Source organism: Camelus bactrianus, chromosome 6 (assembly GCF_048773025.1).
Source record: "Camelus bactrianus isolate YW-2024 breed Bactrian camel chromosome 6, ASM4877302v1, whole genome shotgun sequence".
Classification (NCBI taxonomy): domain Eukaryota; kingdom Metazoa; phylum Chordata; class Mammalia; order Artiodactyla; family Camelidae; genus Camelus; species Camelus bactrianus.
The window spans coordinates 74,107,484-74,127,289 of record NC_133544.1 but is presented as its reverse complement, the minus strand read 5'-3'; the positions used below and the strand labels follow the sequence as shown (position 1 = coordinate 74,127,289).

Below are 19,806 nucleotides of genomic sequence, written 5' to 3'. Positions count from 1 at the left end.
TCATATCCCAGGCACAGAATTCTTCCTGTTTTTCTCCATCCTGAATTCCTCTCAGGGCAACATTGTCAGTGGGCAACGGCAGTGGGCTGCAACTTAATTCTTGTAAAACTGGAATGGTGGGCAAAATTCTTTGTTTTACACACCTTTAAGTGTACAATGCAGTGGCATTAAGTACATTCACTCTGCTGTGCAACCATCAACACTATCCATCTCCAGATCTCTTCAGCATTCCAAACTGAAATGCTGTACCCATTCAGCGTGAATTCCCCATTTTTCCCTTCCCATTCCTGAGCTGCTAGTAACGACTAATAAGAGACAATGACTAGAGAGCCACTTTGGAATGAATCAACTAATGCAAGTTTGGTTAACATCAAATTCATTCTTTACATCTATTTAAATGTATGAAACAGGTATAAAAACAATCATAAGATTGTCAGCTTTCACATTCCTGTGATATAAATGTCACTTTGCCATCCCTGCAATGAAGCGTGAGTCCACAAATCTTAAATTAAAAAAAAAAAAAATGCTGAGGACTAGTGCCCTCAGCAAAAATCAGAAAAAGCACCAAACTCAGTCATAATGTTAGGTAGTTAAGATAGAAATGAGCACTGGGCAGGCGGAGAGGAAGGGGAAAGGAATAATCCAGAACACAAGGAACCTGCGCTGTCAATTAACCAGAGCACAGGGAACCTGAGCTGTCAATTAACCAGAGCGCAGGGAATCAGTTAATCAATCAATTAATTAACCAGTTACAAAACCATGATAAAGAAACAGGAGGAAGGAGAGAGTGGTGCCATTTTTCCTCTCTTGGATTGGCCTGTTCCCAATTCTAGGGAGTGTATTCTCTTTAACTTTTTTTATTTCACTAATAAAAATTTTGCTTATCACGCTTTTTCCTGACTCTTGTCAAAAATCTTTTTTTTTTGAGTGACAAAGAACCGAGGTGATTCTTATTTTCCTTTTCCCGGTAACATTAATTTTGGTGTTTCCGCTCGGCTAGTGTTCTTGATTCTTATTTCCTGTTTCCTGGTAACAATAAAACTAAAAACTACCAGAAAAATATTTTGGTCACCGTATTACTACTTTTTTTTTAAATATAAAAGTTAACCTTGCATAGGGAACTATGCAATAGTTTGTAATTTTTTGTAGTATTTTGTAATAATGGAAAATAATCTGAAAAAGAATATATATGTAAACTAAATAACTTTGCTGTACACCTGAACATAGTAAATTGACTATACTTCAATAAAAATTAAATTAAACTAAATTAAAAAATAAAAGTTAGCCTTCATTCCTTACGCCAGTGGTGGATATGCTGGTATTCATTCTATTGTTATTCTTTAACTTGTACATATATTACATGTAATCTTTAGTATTATAAAGTATTTACCACAAAATTTTTATGAGATATATTTAATTAAAAATATAACGAATGCATACTTTATCCATCAAAATTTTAAACATATTAAAATACGCACTTGACCTGATATTTCTACTTACAACTTATCCTAAGGAAAAATATGGATGTTTACTGAAATTTACCAAGTATGTTTATTACAGCAAAATTTATAATAGAAAATTGGTAACAAACTAAAGTAAATGTTCCACATAAATACAAAACAGAAACGGACTCAAAGATATAGAATATAAACTTGTGGTTGCGAAGGGGGGTGGGTAGGAAGGGACAGACTGGGAGTTCAAAATTTGTAGATATTGACAGGCATATGTAAAATAGATAAACAAGATTATAAGGTATAGCACAGGGAAATATATACAAGATCTTGTGGTAGCTCACAGCGAAAAAAATGTGACAATGAATATATATATGTTCATGTATAACTAAAAAATTGTGCTCTATACTGGAATTTGACACAACATTGTCAAATGACTATAACTCAATAAAAAAGTTTTAAAAAATAAAAAATAAATAAAGTAAATATTCCACAATAAGAGTCTTAAAAATAAAATGACACAGCCATACAAGGGAATTCCATATAGTAATCTTAAAATAATTTTGAAGAAAAAATTAATGTTATGAAAATATGTTAACATGATAAAGAGTATTTTATAAGGCTCTACAATATAATATCATTTCTTTTGCAGGGGGTAGGTAATTAGGTTTATTTATTTACTTAATGGAGGTACTGGGGATTGAACCCAGGATCTCAAGCATGCTAACATAATGTCATTTAACACACACACACACAGAAAAGAGTCTGGAAGCATATACACCAAACTAACAACAATGTTTATCTTGATCATATGAGATTATAGGTTATTTACATTTTCTTCTTTTTGCTCATCCATCTTTTCTGAGTTTTTAACAGTGACATTGTAAAGAGAAAAAAAATTTTTGTTTTGGATTAGCAATTTTTTTCTATAAAGGACCTGATAGTAAATGTTGCAGGCTCAGTGGGCCAGACTGTGTCTGTTGCAACTATTCGACTCTATCTTTGCACAAAAGCAGCCAGTCAGTACATAAATGAACGAGGCAGCAGCGTTCCAATACAGGTTCACATTTGTACACTGAAACTTGAAGTTTAAATGTTTTTCATGTATTATGAAATATTCTTCTTTTGATTTATTTTTCAACCATCTGAAAACGTAGAAACTATTCTTAGCTTGAATGAAGGTTGTACAAAAACAGGTAGCAGGTGATTGGGGGCCGTATTTTGTTAACCCTTGCTCTAGGACAACTAGTCTTACTTTCCCACAATGATGAATTATCTTGATTTTTCTGTATGTTTGGTTTTCCAAGTTCTTATCACTAATAACCCTTCACCAGTTGTCTGTACTTCTACTTGGCACTTTTAAACCCTTCAAGTGTTGTGTCATTTTTATTCTTCAGAAGCAGCCTCTCCTAGAGTTTCATGACTTCTAACCTGGCTGTTTGTTCACCATGTCTGGTGCACAGTTAAAGTCTGAGTACCTGCTTTCACTCTGTTCCTAGCAATTCCTTTTGCTTTTTATTTCTCTTAGTAATACAGTATTCCATGGATTGCTCATACTCAACTCACCACCACTTTTATTCAAGTTTTGTTGAACTTTTTCTCCAAAGTGTCTAACACAGTGCATAGCAAACAATGTTAACAAAAAAAATTTTTTTAAGAGAATACATAGATGGTTGGCAAGCTGCACTGACGGGTGCTCAAACCAGGATAGGTTCATCATGGGGTCCAGCTTGGGTCCTCTTCCTAGAATTTACTCATATCCTGGACAAATAAATTTGTTCATGTCTATTTAATCTGTTCACCAGACCACTTGAAGCCCAGGATTAATCTACTGCAAACTAGGGCTTTCACAGACTTGGTAGAATCATCTATTTTGTCTCTCTCCAAACTATATCTTATTCTCCCGGTAGGTTGAGCTGTTTCTTGCATGTCTGCACAAAGTTCTTTCCACTGAGCATTCCTCTCATTCGTCCCAATCATTTCCGCATCTCTGTGCTTGGCTCCTCTGTGAAGAGCACGCTCCCTGGAGTCTTAAGGATCTTGATTCACATCCTGACTTTCTTTTCCTAGTTGTGTTAGCTTTGACATATTCTTTATCAGTTTGATCCTCTTTTTCCACACCCTTTCCCTCTCCACTATGGCTGCAATGCTGTTGTGTTTCATCACCTGCACAGACAGGATCCTCTGACCAGCAGTACCCTTAAATGAAAACTTAGATCCAGGGCTGAAAGTGAACCCAAGATCCAGGTCTATTTATGCCCTGTAAATGACGTCCGACTCAGTCTGAGCCAGCAATCTGAGTTTCACTTCAGCCAGAAATGACTCCCCAAGTGGGGAAAACTTCATCTTCAAAATGAAGCTAACCTCCACAAATCAAGCTAAACCCAGAAATGAAATCTCTGCTCAGAGGACTGATTCTTCCAAAACTGGCGTTGAAGCCTCCAACCCTGATCACTTCAACACATTCTCAGGACTTTCTGGTTCTAAAAGAGGGCTTATCCTCCCACAGCTGTGGGAATGACCTTACAAGACCAAAGGGGACCACTGTCTCCACATCCTGGTTTTGACTCTACTGACCTCAATGACCTGTTTCTCAGCTTAATATGGGAACCTCTTTCTTCAAGTAGAATTTGCCCCCAAATGAGTGTGCTTTGGTCCACAGACTCCCAGAGAGGACAGATAGCCCAGCCCTTTTCCTCAGCTCAGAAACCAGATCTCTCTGGACATGTCCTTATAAGTAGCAGGAGTAGAAGCTGAGAAGATATTGAATCAGAAAATGAGGACAGTGGTACCATTCTATAATTTTATTTCTTGTTGGCTTCTTTAAAATTTGTATTTCCTTTAGTAAGCACAAAACTCAGCTTAGGTTTGTATTGTTTTATTTTCTAAACCAGTCATGAGATAAGATGTGGCCCCCTCTCTGAAGGTGGGCTAATTTTTCCACCAAATACCCCAAAGCAAACAATCATTAATAAAACCAACAAACATTCCCCATACTGTAAATGCCTTTTCAAATTTGCAAAGGGGACACTGGATTTGTTTCCAAACATGTTTCATTTTTACACCTATGTTCCAACTCTGCAACATTCAACTTGCTGGCATTTTAAAATCATGCCCAAGGATTTTCCAATATCTACATTTCCAACAGACCAAAGATTAAGCAATATGAGAAACAGTCTCTAATGTTAAAAAGCTATAAAATATTATTGACAAGGAACATGCCAGTCCCAGCTGAGACAATCCAGGAACTCTAGCCAATGAACAATACAAAAAGCTAAGAATAACCACTCATGTAAATTAAGGAATAACAGGAAGCTGGGACACAATCTTACTAGAACTGTAAAAATAATTCTACAAGATTTACAGATGGAAACCTTCAATTCAACCTAGATGCTTAATTTGTACATATATATACTTTAGTTTTACTTTCATATTTATACAAATTCTGCCTGCACATGGTATTTTTGTTTTCCAAACTTTCTAAAGTAGTCATTTTTTAGAAAAACACAAAATATAGTTATTTTTCCCATAATCTAGGGCAAATTCATGTACTATCCAAGAATTTGGGAATTGGCTATGATTCTTTTTTAGTTACAAGTCCTGACTGGAGTCAGGAGATAATCTCTCATTAAATAGCGGAAAAATCAGGACCTGGAGAGCATGACCCGCCCACGTGATCAGGAGTTTGAGCCAAAAAAAGGGACACCAAGCGTTGTTAACCAATTTGTTCTGCCTCCTAGGGGTGCGCTTACTAGCAAACGCTCCTGAGTTTCAGTGACGGTATGCAGGCAGCAAGGGGCGTTGACAGTGGAACCCGCCAGGCTGCCGCTGGCCACGTCCTTTCAAAGCCCCACCTCGTCGGTGATGGGAGGCTGCGGTTTCCATGGGGACGGTAAATAGCGCCAAGTTTTCGCCTCTGTCACTCCCGTCATACCCATGGTATGATGATAACCCTAAAGAAATGGATGCCAGAGTGTGAGGAGCCAGTGCTGGTGAGCTGAAACTCGAGCAGTGGGCTCCTAAACTGGTGCCCGGGATGGGAGTGGTTCTGGGTGGCTAGCACACAGAGAGGTGAAGTTCCAAATTAAAGGACCTCAAGCCAAACACCCGGGCGCCAAGTACCGTTGGGGTTAAACACTGATGCTTAGGGAGGGATTTGGGAGGTGACTGGGGCAAAGAGGACATAGCCAGGACTACAGGAAGATCAGACACCTGGGCGGGACTCGGTAGAAGCCAAACTTTGTCTTCTCTATTCAGATACCTTACGAACTCTGGATAAATAATAGCCCTCCCTGCTCCACCGAGGCTTTGGAGCTATGTGAAGAGAGACCTGAGCTTTCCTGTCAGGAATACTGTAATAATGGGATTAAGGCATCTGATGTGCGGGGACTGGGAGGAAAAACTTCATCTACCCTCTTAGGTTCAGGTTTTGGGGGCCTGTGAATAAAATAGAAAAAAGACATACTGACAGAAGAAAAATACAAATGTATTAATTTTTTTACATGCATAGGAATTCACAAAAAAAAGAAGTACAGAAGCAGTTAGACTTGGGAGTGTGTATATACCTTTCTTACCAAAGAAAGGGCTTGGGCTTCAAGGGAGATCAATTGTGGGGAAGTAACTAGGGAAATATATGGGGGAACTAACAGAAGATAAGGGTTTTTGTTGTTGTTTGTTGTTGTTGTTTTAGTAAGATTTGTCTATGCAGGCTCATCTTGGTCTGGTTCTGCCTCTGCTGATAAGGGTCTCTTCATCCTTGTCCAGGAGAGGAAGGGAGGAAATTTATGCCACCTTCATAAAGGGAAATTTATGTCCTGCTTTTGGGTAGATAAGGGCAGAGAACTCTTCCTGTATCTGTTGACTATTAATTGCCTTTAGTTCAAAATAATCTTTATGCTAAAATCATACTGTGAGTTAGTATACCCTGATTCCCTTCATGGCACTATTTCTAACATAATTTTTATTTTACTGAACACTATACATGCACTTACTTTAAGGAAGCAATATTTCAACATATCTGCAACTAAGAAAAAGGGGTGTTGGCCACTAAGGAAATGTTGGGTCACATGTGCTCCACTTTCCAGAGGAGACTTTCACTTCTGGAGCTCACTCTTTTGTTATCAACCTCTGTATTTCTCCTGACATGCCAGTGGTGAGGCTTTTGGGCTTTCAGGATTAAGTGATCTCCTACTGACTCCCACTGAGGAACAAGCCCTCTTTCACAACCACTACAAGAAATGCCCTCAAAGTCTACCTTCATTCATACTCCTAGAACCCATCCTCCCAAAACAACTATATCACAATTTTGGTTAGGTCAATACTCAGAGTTGACCTTAGTGTGACTATATAATTTCTATTCAGAGCAGAGCTGTATAATCTTCTAGGACTTTCTGTAAAGGACCAGGTAATAGATATTTCAGGCTTTGTGGGCCATCTGGTCTCTGTAGCAAGTACTCAGCTCTGCTGTGGCAGCATGAAAGCAGCCTGTGACAAGTGGCAACGTTCCCACAAAACTTTATTTATGGACACTGAAATATAAATTTCAAATAACTTTCAGATTTCAGAAAATATTATTACTCTTTGATTTTTATGACCATTTAAAAATGTAAAAAACATTCTTAGGTCAGGGTGGTATAAACATAAGCACTCAGACCATAGTTTGCTGACTACTAGTATAGCTATTAGCAGATTATTTCCTTAAATCCCTTTATCTCATCAAGTCACTGTGAACCTCTATGAACAAAAAGATATCTTTCATTACATGGGGGTGATTAGATTCAAAGATAACTTATTTTGAACTTTAAAACATAAAGCCCATATCTGAAATGCAGCATTTCCCCTAATTATTCAAACACTATTAGACTCTTTCAGGAAAAACCTACAATGAGAACAAAACAAAATTAACAGTTTACTCTTAATAGTGATTGAAAATTTTGACATAGCCAACTAATGCAAATATAAATACACATAACCCCCCCGAAACAACTCTGATATATGTTATTGAGAATGAGGTTATTTTAATTCAAGACTAATTAATTTTAAAGCATCTTTGTACCCTTAAAGATTTTCGTATATGTTGGCTTCTTGGGAAATTGGATGGCTAGGAAAAGGTTGTGTAACTTAAGTGACATGGCATAAAATAAATTATTATAATATCCTTGCCTTTATGATTACTATAGGTTCTGCTGTAAAGTAGCTCCTAGGATTGTTTATGCCACTGAATTTTGGTTCTGTGGCCTTTTAATTAGTGTGACTAAAAGTGTATATACGTGTGTTTTTATGACAAGAACAGAACTTTTGGGTAAATTTACCCAATTGTGTCACATCTTTTTTATAACAGTCTGAAAAAAAAAAAACTAATGTCACACTCATTTCCTCTTTTTTCTTCCTCATGATGTTAAGAGCTTACTTCTCTATTTCCATTAATTTTCCTTTATCCCATTCTTTCACTCTTGTCTGCTCATTTCCCCTTCTCCTTATTTTGTCTAATGCCTGGAAGGTCATTAGACTCTGTCATCCAACTCCACCTGCCCTTCCACAGAAGTCACAAGTCCTTGCTTTCTTTATGCCTCATCTCCATTTCCTTCACTCAGTTCTTCCTTTCTTTTTTTCCCCCCTGAAGTAACATTTATTGTGTTCTTATCTTTTTCATTCTTGTGCTCCAGTTGTGGCCTTAATGAAACAGTAGGGCAGTTTTGGAAATTTTATTTTCAATTGGGGATTGAACCAGAAAATTGTGCATGCTAAGCATGTGCTCTACCACTGAACTATACCCATCCCCCAATGTTGGAAATTTTAGGTAAAGATAACACACCTATTTAAGCCCCATGCAGCCTTTTCTAGGTCTCCCTGGTTTTTTATCCACACGATTAACCTCATTTAGCCAGCTCTTTTAGGTTATTTTATTACTTTGTTTATAGAGTCATTTTCCCACTACTACCACCCTCCCTTTGTCACTATCTCTTCTCCAGAAGCACCCATGGTTTCAGGCTGAAACCATGCTCTTCAGGTTGTGGCTAAGAACCTCAGACAGATCTGAGTCGAAACTATCTGTCTCACTTACTAGTTGTGTGACTAGGAAAATCTTACGACTTTTTTGACCCACTGTTACCTCTAAAATGGGGACTATAGTAGTCTCTGCTTCACAAGACTGTTTTAAGGGGTAAATGAGATAATATGTTGGGGGTTAATGTATTTTTTATGGGCTCATTGCATAAAGCCCTTTCAGTCATCATCAGCTTGGGTTTGTCATTCCCCATATCTCTCAAAAGCTTAAGCTCTTCTGTATCTGTCTTTGCCATTCTCTTCCTGAGTTCCTAAACGTCCTTCTGTTCTGAGATCACCAGTTCTCACCTTTAAAGCTTCATGTATAAAGACAATAAATTATTTATGTCCTTGGAACATGTTAATATGGAATAGCCCATGTATAATTCAACTACAGTTCCTCTGGCCCAAGATAATACTACCAAATCCACATGCATCTTTGGGCAAGGAGTTTACTATATTGAAATATAGTAAAAAAGTGGGGAAAAAAAGTAAAATAAACGTTAAGGTAGGCACCTTGGCAACCTCTTGGATCAATGGAGCATACCGAGCAAGGGTTAAAGGGGAAATGATTAAAGAAAAAAAGAGTTGTATTTGATGATGCTTTGCAGTCAGAATTAGTCTGGAGAACTGTGTTTCATCTTCCCTTACCATCACTGTGAAATAAGGAAGAAGAAAGCCCAGCTTGGGGCTTCAGCCAACCAGATAGTAATTTTACTATTTACACCACTACTACCTCTCTGTTACCTGCTGGTTTTTGCCAACAGATAACTTAATCAATAAAGCAAGTATCTGTAACAACACAATATATTTGTACAGCACTTGATAAAAGACAAAGTAGTTTCACTTACATTTTCATGTTTAATTCTTGCAACTACCACATCAGGGAAATTTTTTCATCACAGTTAAGAGATTAAGAAAATTGAGGCTCAGAGACTCTGGGACTTGCCTACTACCTTGCAGGTAGGAAGTGGTGAAATCAGGATTCAAATGCCAGATATTTTGGGTTTTACAGTCTTTCCCATGTCACACAGTCTTCTAAGAATGCAGGCTAAACTGAAGAAGGTAAGATTTGCTTTCGGGTTTTTTTAGCTGCCTTTTTTCAGCCCTTTTTTCCCTCACCATTCCTATCTGTGTTGGCAACCATGATGTGCCAACCAGCTCCCCCTTCAGGGACAAAGGACTTTCTTCCCTAGCTTCTCCGAGTGTTGCTGCCTATATTGCCTCAGTGGGAATTGCCTCTGCTGAAGAGGTGCCTTGCTCAAGGTGACCCCTCTTTGTCAGGGCTGCCCACATCTAATGACTCATCACTGTGAGGGTACAAAGGCCTACCCACCCTGGAAGAGTTAGTCCAGCTTCAGAAATCCCCAGGGAGTGGGTTGAGGCCATCACTGAGGTTGCACTGCAGCTCAGCTTCTCCCTCAGCCCAATCATGTTTCTTTCTCTTTCTTTACCCATCCTACAGGTTTTGATCCCAAGAATTCTAATAAACCTGTATGCTAATCTCTGCTTCAGAGTCAGTTTCTTTTGAAACCCAACCTCTAACAATATGTACAATTCCAAAGAACTTGGATTTCAGGCATCTGATACAAACTAAAAGGCTTACTCTACTAACAGGTAATCTGATAAGAAGTTATCTTCTTCAAATATAACTTGCATTTTAATAGGGTCTCAGGCTGAAGTCTAAGATCCCTATGACGAAGCCTCTAACGATGAAATAAATATAAGTGCTTCTAACCTGGATTTGGAAATTATTGTGGGACCAATGCATATTTTGCATTTTTTAGAGACTGTATTTTAAGAACCATTTACAAATTTCAATTACAATAACTTGTATCAGTGTAGTATTTTAGTCTTTTCTCAGTTTTTTCAGAAATACTGAGCATCCATGATATGGCAGGCAGCCACTGTGTGCTCTGAATACCAAGCAACTCCTGCTCTCAAGAAGTTCACAGTCTAGCAAGGTCAGTGGTTATCTAATAACTCCTAGTCACATGATAAGTGATGGGCCAGAGCTATTTAACATGCGATGAAAGCACAGAGGGAGCATTTCTACCTGTTGGAGAATGAGAGAATCAGAAAACTTCTCAGAGGGAGTCATATATAAGCTGATCCCTAAAGAATAAGCAGAAATCTCTTCTTAGAAGGAGTTGTGGTGAAGGAGGTGGGCACTCTAGGCCAAGGGACTACCTATGCAAAAGCACAGAAGTATAAGAGTGTGTAGTGTGTGGGAAATACAGTATGGATAGTTTAAGATGAGGGTGGCAAGGAGGTAAGATTAGCCAGGTTGAGAAGGGCTTTGAATGTCATACTTAAGGTTAAATTTTATCCTCTAGCACAATCATCTAATATATTTAGGTAAGAGAGTCATATGACCAGATTTATATGTGAGAATACTTCTGGCAGGAGAATAAAGGATGATATTAGCAAGAGAGTGGAAATAAGGAGACCAACTAGGAAGGTTACTATTCCCTAATCTCGATAAGGAATATCAAGGATTTGTACCAGCAGGAGGAATCACGGAGGCACTACTGTCATCCCATATAGAAATTATCCGAGAATGAGGTAAGATGTAATCACCCAGGGGCTCTCGGCTCTGATGGCTCATTAGGATCACTGGAGAGAAGTTTAAAAAAATGAACACTAGGGTCCCATCCCTTTCTATTTAAATCAGAATCACTAGTCTGAGGTCTGGCACTGGAATTTTTAAAAAGTTCTCAGGTGATTCTGAAGTGAAACCAGGGTTGAAAACCTCCAGCACAACCCATAAATGAAGAATCTAAGGAAAACGTAGTTCTGAGCATGGCTGTCCCAACTGACTGTGTCATCCTGGGGCACCCAGAAAGTGTTAGTTGTTGACAATATTTCAAAAGGTAAAACAGCACCTGAAAAAAATGACTCTGCAGCTTATTTACTCATAAAAGTTACTGTGAACTGATGCTAATTAAGAAAAGAAGTATGTCTTTGCATAAGAATCAAAGAAATTCATAATTCCATTATAAACTAGGCCAAGCCACACTTTGGTTTAGGTTAGAAAAGAACAATGATAATTCATAAGTTTTTATCTATTTTATCTGGTTCATTGCCCTGTAAAATGTCTAATATGAATGTACTAGGATGTTAAATGTGTGCCAGATAACCCATGAATATCTTTGTTTATTTAATAATAGACATTTATATTATAACATAGAAAATGGTAAAAGAGACTTAATTTTTTTTTTTAAATAGGAGGTAGGAAAGTGAAGTGGTTAAAAAATTTTGAAGCCAGTCAGACCTAGGTTTTGAATCCAGGTTTAGTTACTTATTAATTGCAGGTTTGAACAAGCAACCTCACTTGTTCAAACTATAATTTCTTTGTACAATAGTGATAATAAAAACTACATCACAGGATTGTTTTGAGAGTTATACTTTAAAATGCATCTACAATCTTTTAACATAGTACACAACTGGCTAGATCAGAGAAAAGACATTATCAAATAGGTTTTTGAGCTGGACAGATTGGGTATTTATCTATGTATCTATCTACTTGGGTATTTGGTATCCTATTTATCTTTAAAAAGAGGTATATTAAAAAAAAACAATTTAAACAAGTAATAAATCGTTACTGTAAGAAAAACTAGAAAATACTGAAAGGAGAAAATAAAATTTCCACAATTCTGCAACCCAAAGATAAGAGTAATATTTTAGTGATTAGTATTCTTCATTAAATACTTAAGTGCATCTTTCTTTCAAAAATAGAATCATACTGTTTTAGTAACTTGCTTTTTCTACCCAACGATATATGTACAATCAGTATCTTCCCAAGTCAGTAAGAATGCCTCGACAACAGTAGCTCTCAAATTGTAGTCTCAAGATCCTTCTATACTCTTAAAAGTTGGGGGCCTGAATGATCTTTTCTGTAGGTTGTATCTATTGATATTTACTGTATTAGAAACTAAAACTGAGGAAGAATTTAAAATACCAGTTTGTCTAAAATAACAATTACAACCTAATACATGTTGACATAAATAACATTTATAAATGAAAAATAAGTTCTCCAAAACAAAAAAAAATTATTGAAAAGTGTGGCAATGTTTTACATTTTTGCAAATCTCTTTAACAGAAGACAGCTGGGTTCTCACATCTGCTTCTGCATTTAAACTATTGTGGTATGTTGTTTTGGTTCAAGTATATGAAGAAAATCTGGCCTCACATAGATACATAGTTGGAAGAGGGAGGAGTATTTTAATATTGTTTTCACATAACTATGGATATTCTTCTTTGAAACTATACCAGAACTGGGCCAATAGTAAAATCTTAAAGATCAGTTCAATGTGGAATCTGAAATTTTTGTACTCCACAATATTAAATTCTAATGATTTATTTAGCAACATGAACAGATCTTTTACCCATGCTGGATTTTGTAACATCCTGCATTTGTGATTTGGAAAATGTTGGTTCACAGAGTTATACAGACCTTCCAAATGTCAATGCTTTTCATTATACAATATCCAAAGCATACTTTTTAAAATTTTATTTATGCATTTATTTTACAGTGTCATGTTTTTAAAATTGAAGTATAGTTGATGCACAATATTATACATTATAGGTATACAATATAGTAATTCACAATTTTTAAAGGTTATACTCCATTTACAATTATTATAAAGTATTGTTTATATTTCCCATGTTGTACAATGCATCCTTGTAACTTATTTTATACCTGATAGTTTGTACCTTTTGATGCTCCACCTCCATCTTCCCCCTCCCCCATCCCTCTCCTTACTGGTAACCACTAGCTCCTTCTCTACAACTGTGAGTCTGTTTCTTTTCTGTTATACTAGTTTGTTGTATTTTTTTAGATTCAACATGTAAGTGATATTTTACAGTATTTGTTTTGCTCTGTCTGAGTTGTTCCACTTAGCATAATGCCCTCCAAGTCCATCCATGCTGTACACCAGAAACTAATACAATTTTAAATCAATTGTACTTCAATTAAAAAGCAAGCAAACAACCCATTTAAAATATGGGCAGAAGAACTGAACATTTTTCCAAAAGAGGAAATGCAGATGGCCAACAGGCACATGAAAAGCTGCTCAACATCACCAATATCGGGGAAATGCAAATCAAAATAGCAATGAGATATCATCTCACACCTGTCAGAATGGCTATAATCAAAAAGAACACAAATAACAAATGTTGGCAAGGATGTGGAGAAAAGGGAACCCTTGTACACTGTTGGTGGGAATGTAAATTGGCGCAGCCACTATGGAAAACAATATGGAGGTTTCTCAAAAACCCCAAAGTAGAACCACTGTATGGCCCAGCAATTCCACTCCTGGGCATATATTGGAGAAAAACAAAAACATTAACTCAGAAAGATACATACACCCTGCTATTAACAGCAACGTTACTTATAGCTGCCAAGATATGCATCCTAAGTGCACATCAATAGATGAATGGGTAAAGAAGATGTAACATATATACACATGAAATACAACTCACTCATAAAAAAGGATATTTTCCCATTTGTGGGCCTTCATTCATTTTTTTTAATTTCAAAAACCAGAATTTTATAACTGGCATAAACATTTCCATTGCATCAAAAACACCTAAATACCTAGAAATAAACTTAACCAAGGAAGTTATCTATACTCTGAAAACTGTAAAACATTGATGAAGGAAACTGAAGATGATACAAAGAAATGGAAAGATCTTGTGCTCTTTGACAAAGCACATATTTAAATACACCACCAAATTCACTGGAACTTTGTCAAACTCACAGTGGCAGATACAAGTGCTCTATAAAATGCTAACTTGACAGTTTGAATTTTATCGTAGACAAAAAGTGTTTTCCTTTAAGGGAAAGGCTTACTTGTTCATATTTGAGAAAAATGCTTGCCAAAATCCTAAGTCTGAATAACCCTAGAGTATCCGTCAGTTGTTTTAAGTATATACGGTGTTCCATGAAAAAAGTGGCTGGTTCAAAAAAAAAGTAGCTGGCTCAATCCCAGAAGTACTTCTCTTCAAGTCAACTATCATACTTTTGTATACAGCAGAAAAGCGTTCTGTATCCTTCCCACTTTATCATACAGAATATTCAAAAGACTCAGAGGTCGAGATTTAATAAAATTAATAGTTTTACTGTTTCATCAAGAACATTGTTAAGAGAAACAGGCTCCTTCCACCTTTTTTTTTTTTTTTTTTAACTGCAACAGCACGGCGGTGAAGAAAATACTAGTTAGTTTGGTGGCTAGTTGATTTTGGTGCCACTGCCTTTATTTTATTTTGTGTTGAGGCCAGCAGTTTCATTTCTGTTGCTGTTTTGGGAAAATTACTGTTGCAAAACAGTAATTGCAAATATGAACATGGTCTTAAAAAAAAAAGGCATGTAACTTCTTTGCCATTACTATAAAAAGTTTTTACCTCACAAACTTTCTGAGTCTTGGGAACTCTCAGATGGGTCTGTGGACCACACTTCGAGAACTAACATTCCACAAATTTTTAATGGCTACAGAGTATTACATTATATGTGTGACCACAGTTTATTTAGCCAGTGCCCTTTACTGAGGGCATTTGAGTTGTTTCTAATTTTTCTGTATCGCCAGTAATGATGTAAAAACTTCACTAGCATCCTGAATTATTTCCCTAAGATACAGTTTTTAAAATGGGAATGCTAGGCCAAAGAGTATGGGTTAAAAAAAAAAAAAGGTTCCTGAATATTGTTACATTGATTCCCTGTAGGTTTACCAATTTTCACTTGCATTTTACGTAACAATATATATCTTTCCAGTTTACCAACAATAGTGGGTATCTTTAAGAAAAAAAACTTATAAATAGAATCTACTTTCGTTTAATTTGCATTTATTTGCTTACTAGTTAGGTTTTTACAAATATATTTCTAAAAATTGGTGAGTCTGTATTTTGCCTACGTTACTATCGGAATAGTCTTCTTTGAGATCTCATCCTTTGGTCTGTCATGAATGTTGCAGAAATTTCTTCCCAGTTTTGTTTACTTTTTAAACTTTGTGTATTTTTTTATATGTCTTTAATTTCGATGAAATTACCTAAGTTTTTTATATTGTCTGTTTTTTGGTATTTTCTATATTTCATATTTTCTGCCTTTTCTGTCATGCTTTAAAAAGCCTTCTCCATCTCAATATTATACAAATATTACTTAGTTCTTTACTTAAAAAAAAAAAAGCAATTAACGCCTCATTAGAAATTATTTTTTCTATACTATTTGAGGTAAAGACCAGACTTGTTTCCCCAAGTAGTTAGGTACTATTCTTTCCAGAGCGTTAGAAGCTTTATCATTTTTCCCCTTTTGTTAAAAAATATATTTTGAAGTTATTCTTTTCGTGAACAATCTAAAACAATACAGACAAAGCTAAAACAGCTATTGACCACCTTCCTCTCTGTTCCTAGAGCTATTTAGGTCTGTTCCCTTCCCTTTCAACCGTTTCTTTCCCATTTAAAATGCACTTAAGTGCCAAAATACCGTTTGTGGCAACTTGATTGATTTTTCCTCCCACTTAATTTATCTTTATGTTTTCACATAGATCTATTTTGTTCTTTTTAAGAGCTGCATGACCTTCCATAATGCAGATGTACCCTGTTTATTTTGCCTTTCGTCTACCGACGAATTACTAGGTTTCTAATTTTTCGTTATTTCTTCACCACCTCTTCGAAGAGCCGCTGGGGCCCAGCTTTTTTCTGCGCATGTGTAAATGCCCACAGGCTACACGCCTAAAAATAGATTATCTTTGAGTATTTTTTCAATTTGTAGGCTCTGGGCGACCACTGCAGATACGTCGGGAAGCAAAACACACCCAGAATAACAGCCACACTAGAAAGAGTCCCACATCAGGTTCTCACTTTGTTCCGACAGTTTTCTTCCTTTTATAACGGACGCTGAATTTGTTTTTTACCTCGTAGATGCAACAGTTCCTCGAACCGAAACCAGATATACAACCACTCAGCCACCAAGCTCTGCGCCTAAGAATTTAGTAGAGAGGGGAGGAAAAAAAAAAAAAAAAAAAAAAAAAGCTAGCCCTACTGGCCGTGACTCCAGTTTCCGGGACCCGGGCCGGAAGCCGCTCTTCGATTCTGCGTCAAGCTCGACTTCAGGGGCTGTCGTAAAAGTGTCGCCCCTCATCGCTGGGACCGGCCACAGGTTTCCGCTCGCCTCCGGCCGGGGGTCTCTACTGCGGGCGTCAATTTCCCTCAAGATGGCGGACGAGGAAGCTGGGGGCGCAGAGAGGATGGAAATCAGCACGGAGATGCCCCAGACCCCTCAACGACTGGCGTCTGTAAGTCCTTGTAGGCTGGTTCCTTTTGTCCCCCCGGCCCCCAGTTCCTCCCTGCCGCGCTCAGGAGGATGTGGGGCTTCACTCCTTAGGGCGGCTATGGGGAGGGGGAGTCGTATGGATTGATCTGGAAGGAAGCCGCAGAATAAAAAGTTAGTCATCACCCCCATTCCTGTCTGCCAAGTCTACAGGATATAATGACACTGTCATTTATTAGTCGTGACGGGTTCAAGCATGTCTCTCTCCTGAAGTAGAAAGAACTGGTGATGTTTGTTATTAGACAGTCTGGTGTGGGGGGTTGGAAGAAGAGCCATTTTCCCGTAAACGCAGTGCTAACCCCTCTTGGTGATAGGAATTCAGGACGCAGCACCTAGTATTGCATAGCTGGCTCTGTGGGGCCTGATAGTGGCAGGGAGTGCTGCCACTGTTAACTCATGTCGAGATATGGGGTGTAGAAGTTATGGTCCTTCATTGTAGTATCTTGAGAACCAAGCCTAATACTCAGTGGAGAAACCTATCATCTGTCATTGCTTTTTAAAGGTGAAGGAGAGACTTTCAGACATTTCAAGTCAGAGGGATACCATTAATTAATATCGGAATCTATACTTTGCCCTTGTGTTTGGAGAAAAATGGGAGGGCTGAGATAGAAAATTTGAGTCAATAGTCTGGCTATAGGGAGAAAGCTGACAGAGGAGGATAAGAGATGGGGGCAACATTAGGGAATGTTCTGGATGTCCCCAGGCATCTAGTAGGGAGATATATAGGAAATATTTAACTATTGATCCCTGTGTGATGTTGAGAGTTTTATCAATTTGTCTTTATTGCTGCATATAGAAAAGTGTGGGATATACACCTCTTTCTGAAGTCTCTTTGGTTTGTAGTTTCAATAAAAGCATTTTTGAAGTATTTTAACCCTGCAGACACTTGAGCATTGCTTTATGAGAGAATAGAGTGAGCTCCAGAAATAAGAATCCACTCTAGGGACTGGAGAGACTGACTGGGAGATGGAAATCAGGTAGGTAGGGAGTTGAAATAAGGGTTTGGCCACCAACTAGGGCAGTGCTTGCAAACATCCTCAACCCCGAATAGCAGTTCAGCCTCACTTCACTGTATTAAAGGAGGAATCATCTGTTTGAAATGATAAGAATTGAGAAGATAGGGAAACTTTAAAAGCATCTGAAACATCTGGTCTTAATGGTAGCTGAGGTTTTTACATCTTTGAAGGAATGGAGAAACTGTGCTGTGGTCAGAAGTGTTACTGTAATTTTGTATTGCTAAAAATGAGTAGTGATTTATTCAAAGCTTTGATATAGTAATACCTTCCAGGTGGTACAGTAAAACCGCATCAGTCTAGACTCCACTTATTTGGAATCAGAGATAATGGTATAGGAATTGAGCTAGAATTATGTTGTAAAGTTCTTCACTTCAAGAAGTATTAGATTTCTTTGGGCAAAGCTTTGGGTTTTGCAAGATAGTAGATAAATGACAAAAGAATTGTAATAGCCTCAGGTAACTCACACTTTAATGACACTATAAGATAAGTGCTCAAATTTTAATACAAGATAAGGTGATGTAAGTGAATGAAGACCCATGACCTCAGGATCACTTTTTTGTCTTGGATCTCTCTTTTCTTTAGGACCCCAGACATCTTTCTACTTTCCTATTCTTTTAAAAAATACTATCTTCAATTTTATCCTGACAGTGGAGTAAGATACTGGCTTTCCAGTTTACTTCTTATTTGTGATTAAGCAAAACAAGCTTGGCAATTCTTTAACATTTGAAGGATTTAAATTTAATATCACCATTGAGAAGCAGGGAAAACAGAAATAGTAAACATGGAACAGTTATAGAGGTTTAAGAAATCTCACCAATTCCATTAGAGTCTTGTCCCTGGTTATAGTTTGTTATCCTTAAATCAAACTTCCTTCTTAGACCCCAGATCATTTTTTCTGTGATATTGCTATCAACAAGCATGAAGCCTCAAATTCCTCATACCACATAACATGCAAATAGAGTGAAAAAATAGGTACGAATTATTGTACATTTATTATAATACGTTTATTATCATTGCTTAATAATCATTAGGGGAATTGATTCTGTAGGTCTGGAGTGGGGTCTGAGATTTTTCATTTTCACATGCATGCCCTGCAATGAAGTCCTGAACAGTGGGCCACACTTTGTGTAAGATTTAGCTGGAGACATTTGAAAATTCTCAATATAGAGTTGATAGTTGTAGGGATGGGTAAGACCTTTGAGAAGGAAAGTCTATGTGTGTGTACAGAGAGAGAGAGAGAGAGACAGACAGACAGACACAGAGAGGGAGGGAGGAAGGGGGAGGGGAGACAGGAATGATTGAATTTCAAGGGTAGACAATGGAGGAAGAACCAGGGAGGGACCTAGAGAGAGAGCAGCCAAGCAGGTAAGAGGTGAGAGTAGTGCAGTGTCACAGGGTGTAGTTTTTAGGAGAGGGTGCTTTACTGGATCCAGGAAGGTGAAGACTGGGAAAAACTGGAAATTCATAGTATGTGGAGTGGTCTGAAAGAACTGCCTCTGCTTCATTTACTGGATTTTCTTTATTAAGTCTATCTCAAAAGATGTCTCCTGGTATGGTACCAAGCTCTTCCCTGTCTACACTGTCTGCGCACATGATTTCATCCAGCTCTGTGGCTTTAAATACCATCTGTATTTGCTCATTTCCCAAATTTATATCTCTAGGTCATCTTGCTTCTGAGCTCCAGAGTCACAGATCCAACTGCCTACCTGACATATCTGCTTGAGTGTCTGAAGAGTGTTTCAAATGGGGGAGCAATTAGGAAGCTACTACAGTAACCAAGCCATAGTTGATGGTGGCTTGTACTAGAGTGATATTCACTGGGAAGAGAAGTGGATGGTTTTGAAAGAGATTTTGGATGTATGGTAGAAGCAGAAAGTTTTGCTTATGGATTAGGCATGAGGGAAAAGGGAAGAAAGATAACATCTGGACCCTGTTTTTGGCTTAAGCATTCATGACTATGGTTGTGTCA

The 19,806-nt window shown here is 37.5% G+C and overlaps 1 protein-coding gene and 1 long non-coding RNA gene across 3 annotated transcripts in view; one reads left to right on the top strand and one right to left on the bottom strand.

Moving 5' to 3' along the window:
• Positions 1–19,806, top strand: part of UBR1 (ubiquitin protein ligase E3 component n-recognin 1) — a 134,192-nt gene that overhangs the window by 3,821 nt on the left and 110,565 nt on the right. The window contains exon 2 of one of the 2 annotated variants that reach the window (XM_074365981.1): positions 16,413–16,786. In XM_074365981.1, the coding sequence (XP_074222082.1) occupies positions 16,706–16,786 (81 nt within the window). In that variant the 5' untranslated portion in view covers positions 16,413–16,705. Of the gene's footprint in view, positions 1–16,268; positions 16,787–19,806 lie in introns of those variants that run through there. The other variant, XM_074365980.1, reaches the window with a different exon arrangement.
• LOC141577956 (uncharacterized) lies at positions 360–16,491 on the bottom strand. The gene is made up of 2 exons (XR_012507641.1): positions 16,406–16,491; positions 360–5,404 (listed from the first exon to the last, which is right to left on the bottom strand). It is a non-coding gene; the product is annotated as an uncharacterized LOC141577956 (long non-coding RNA).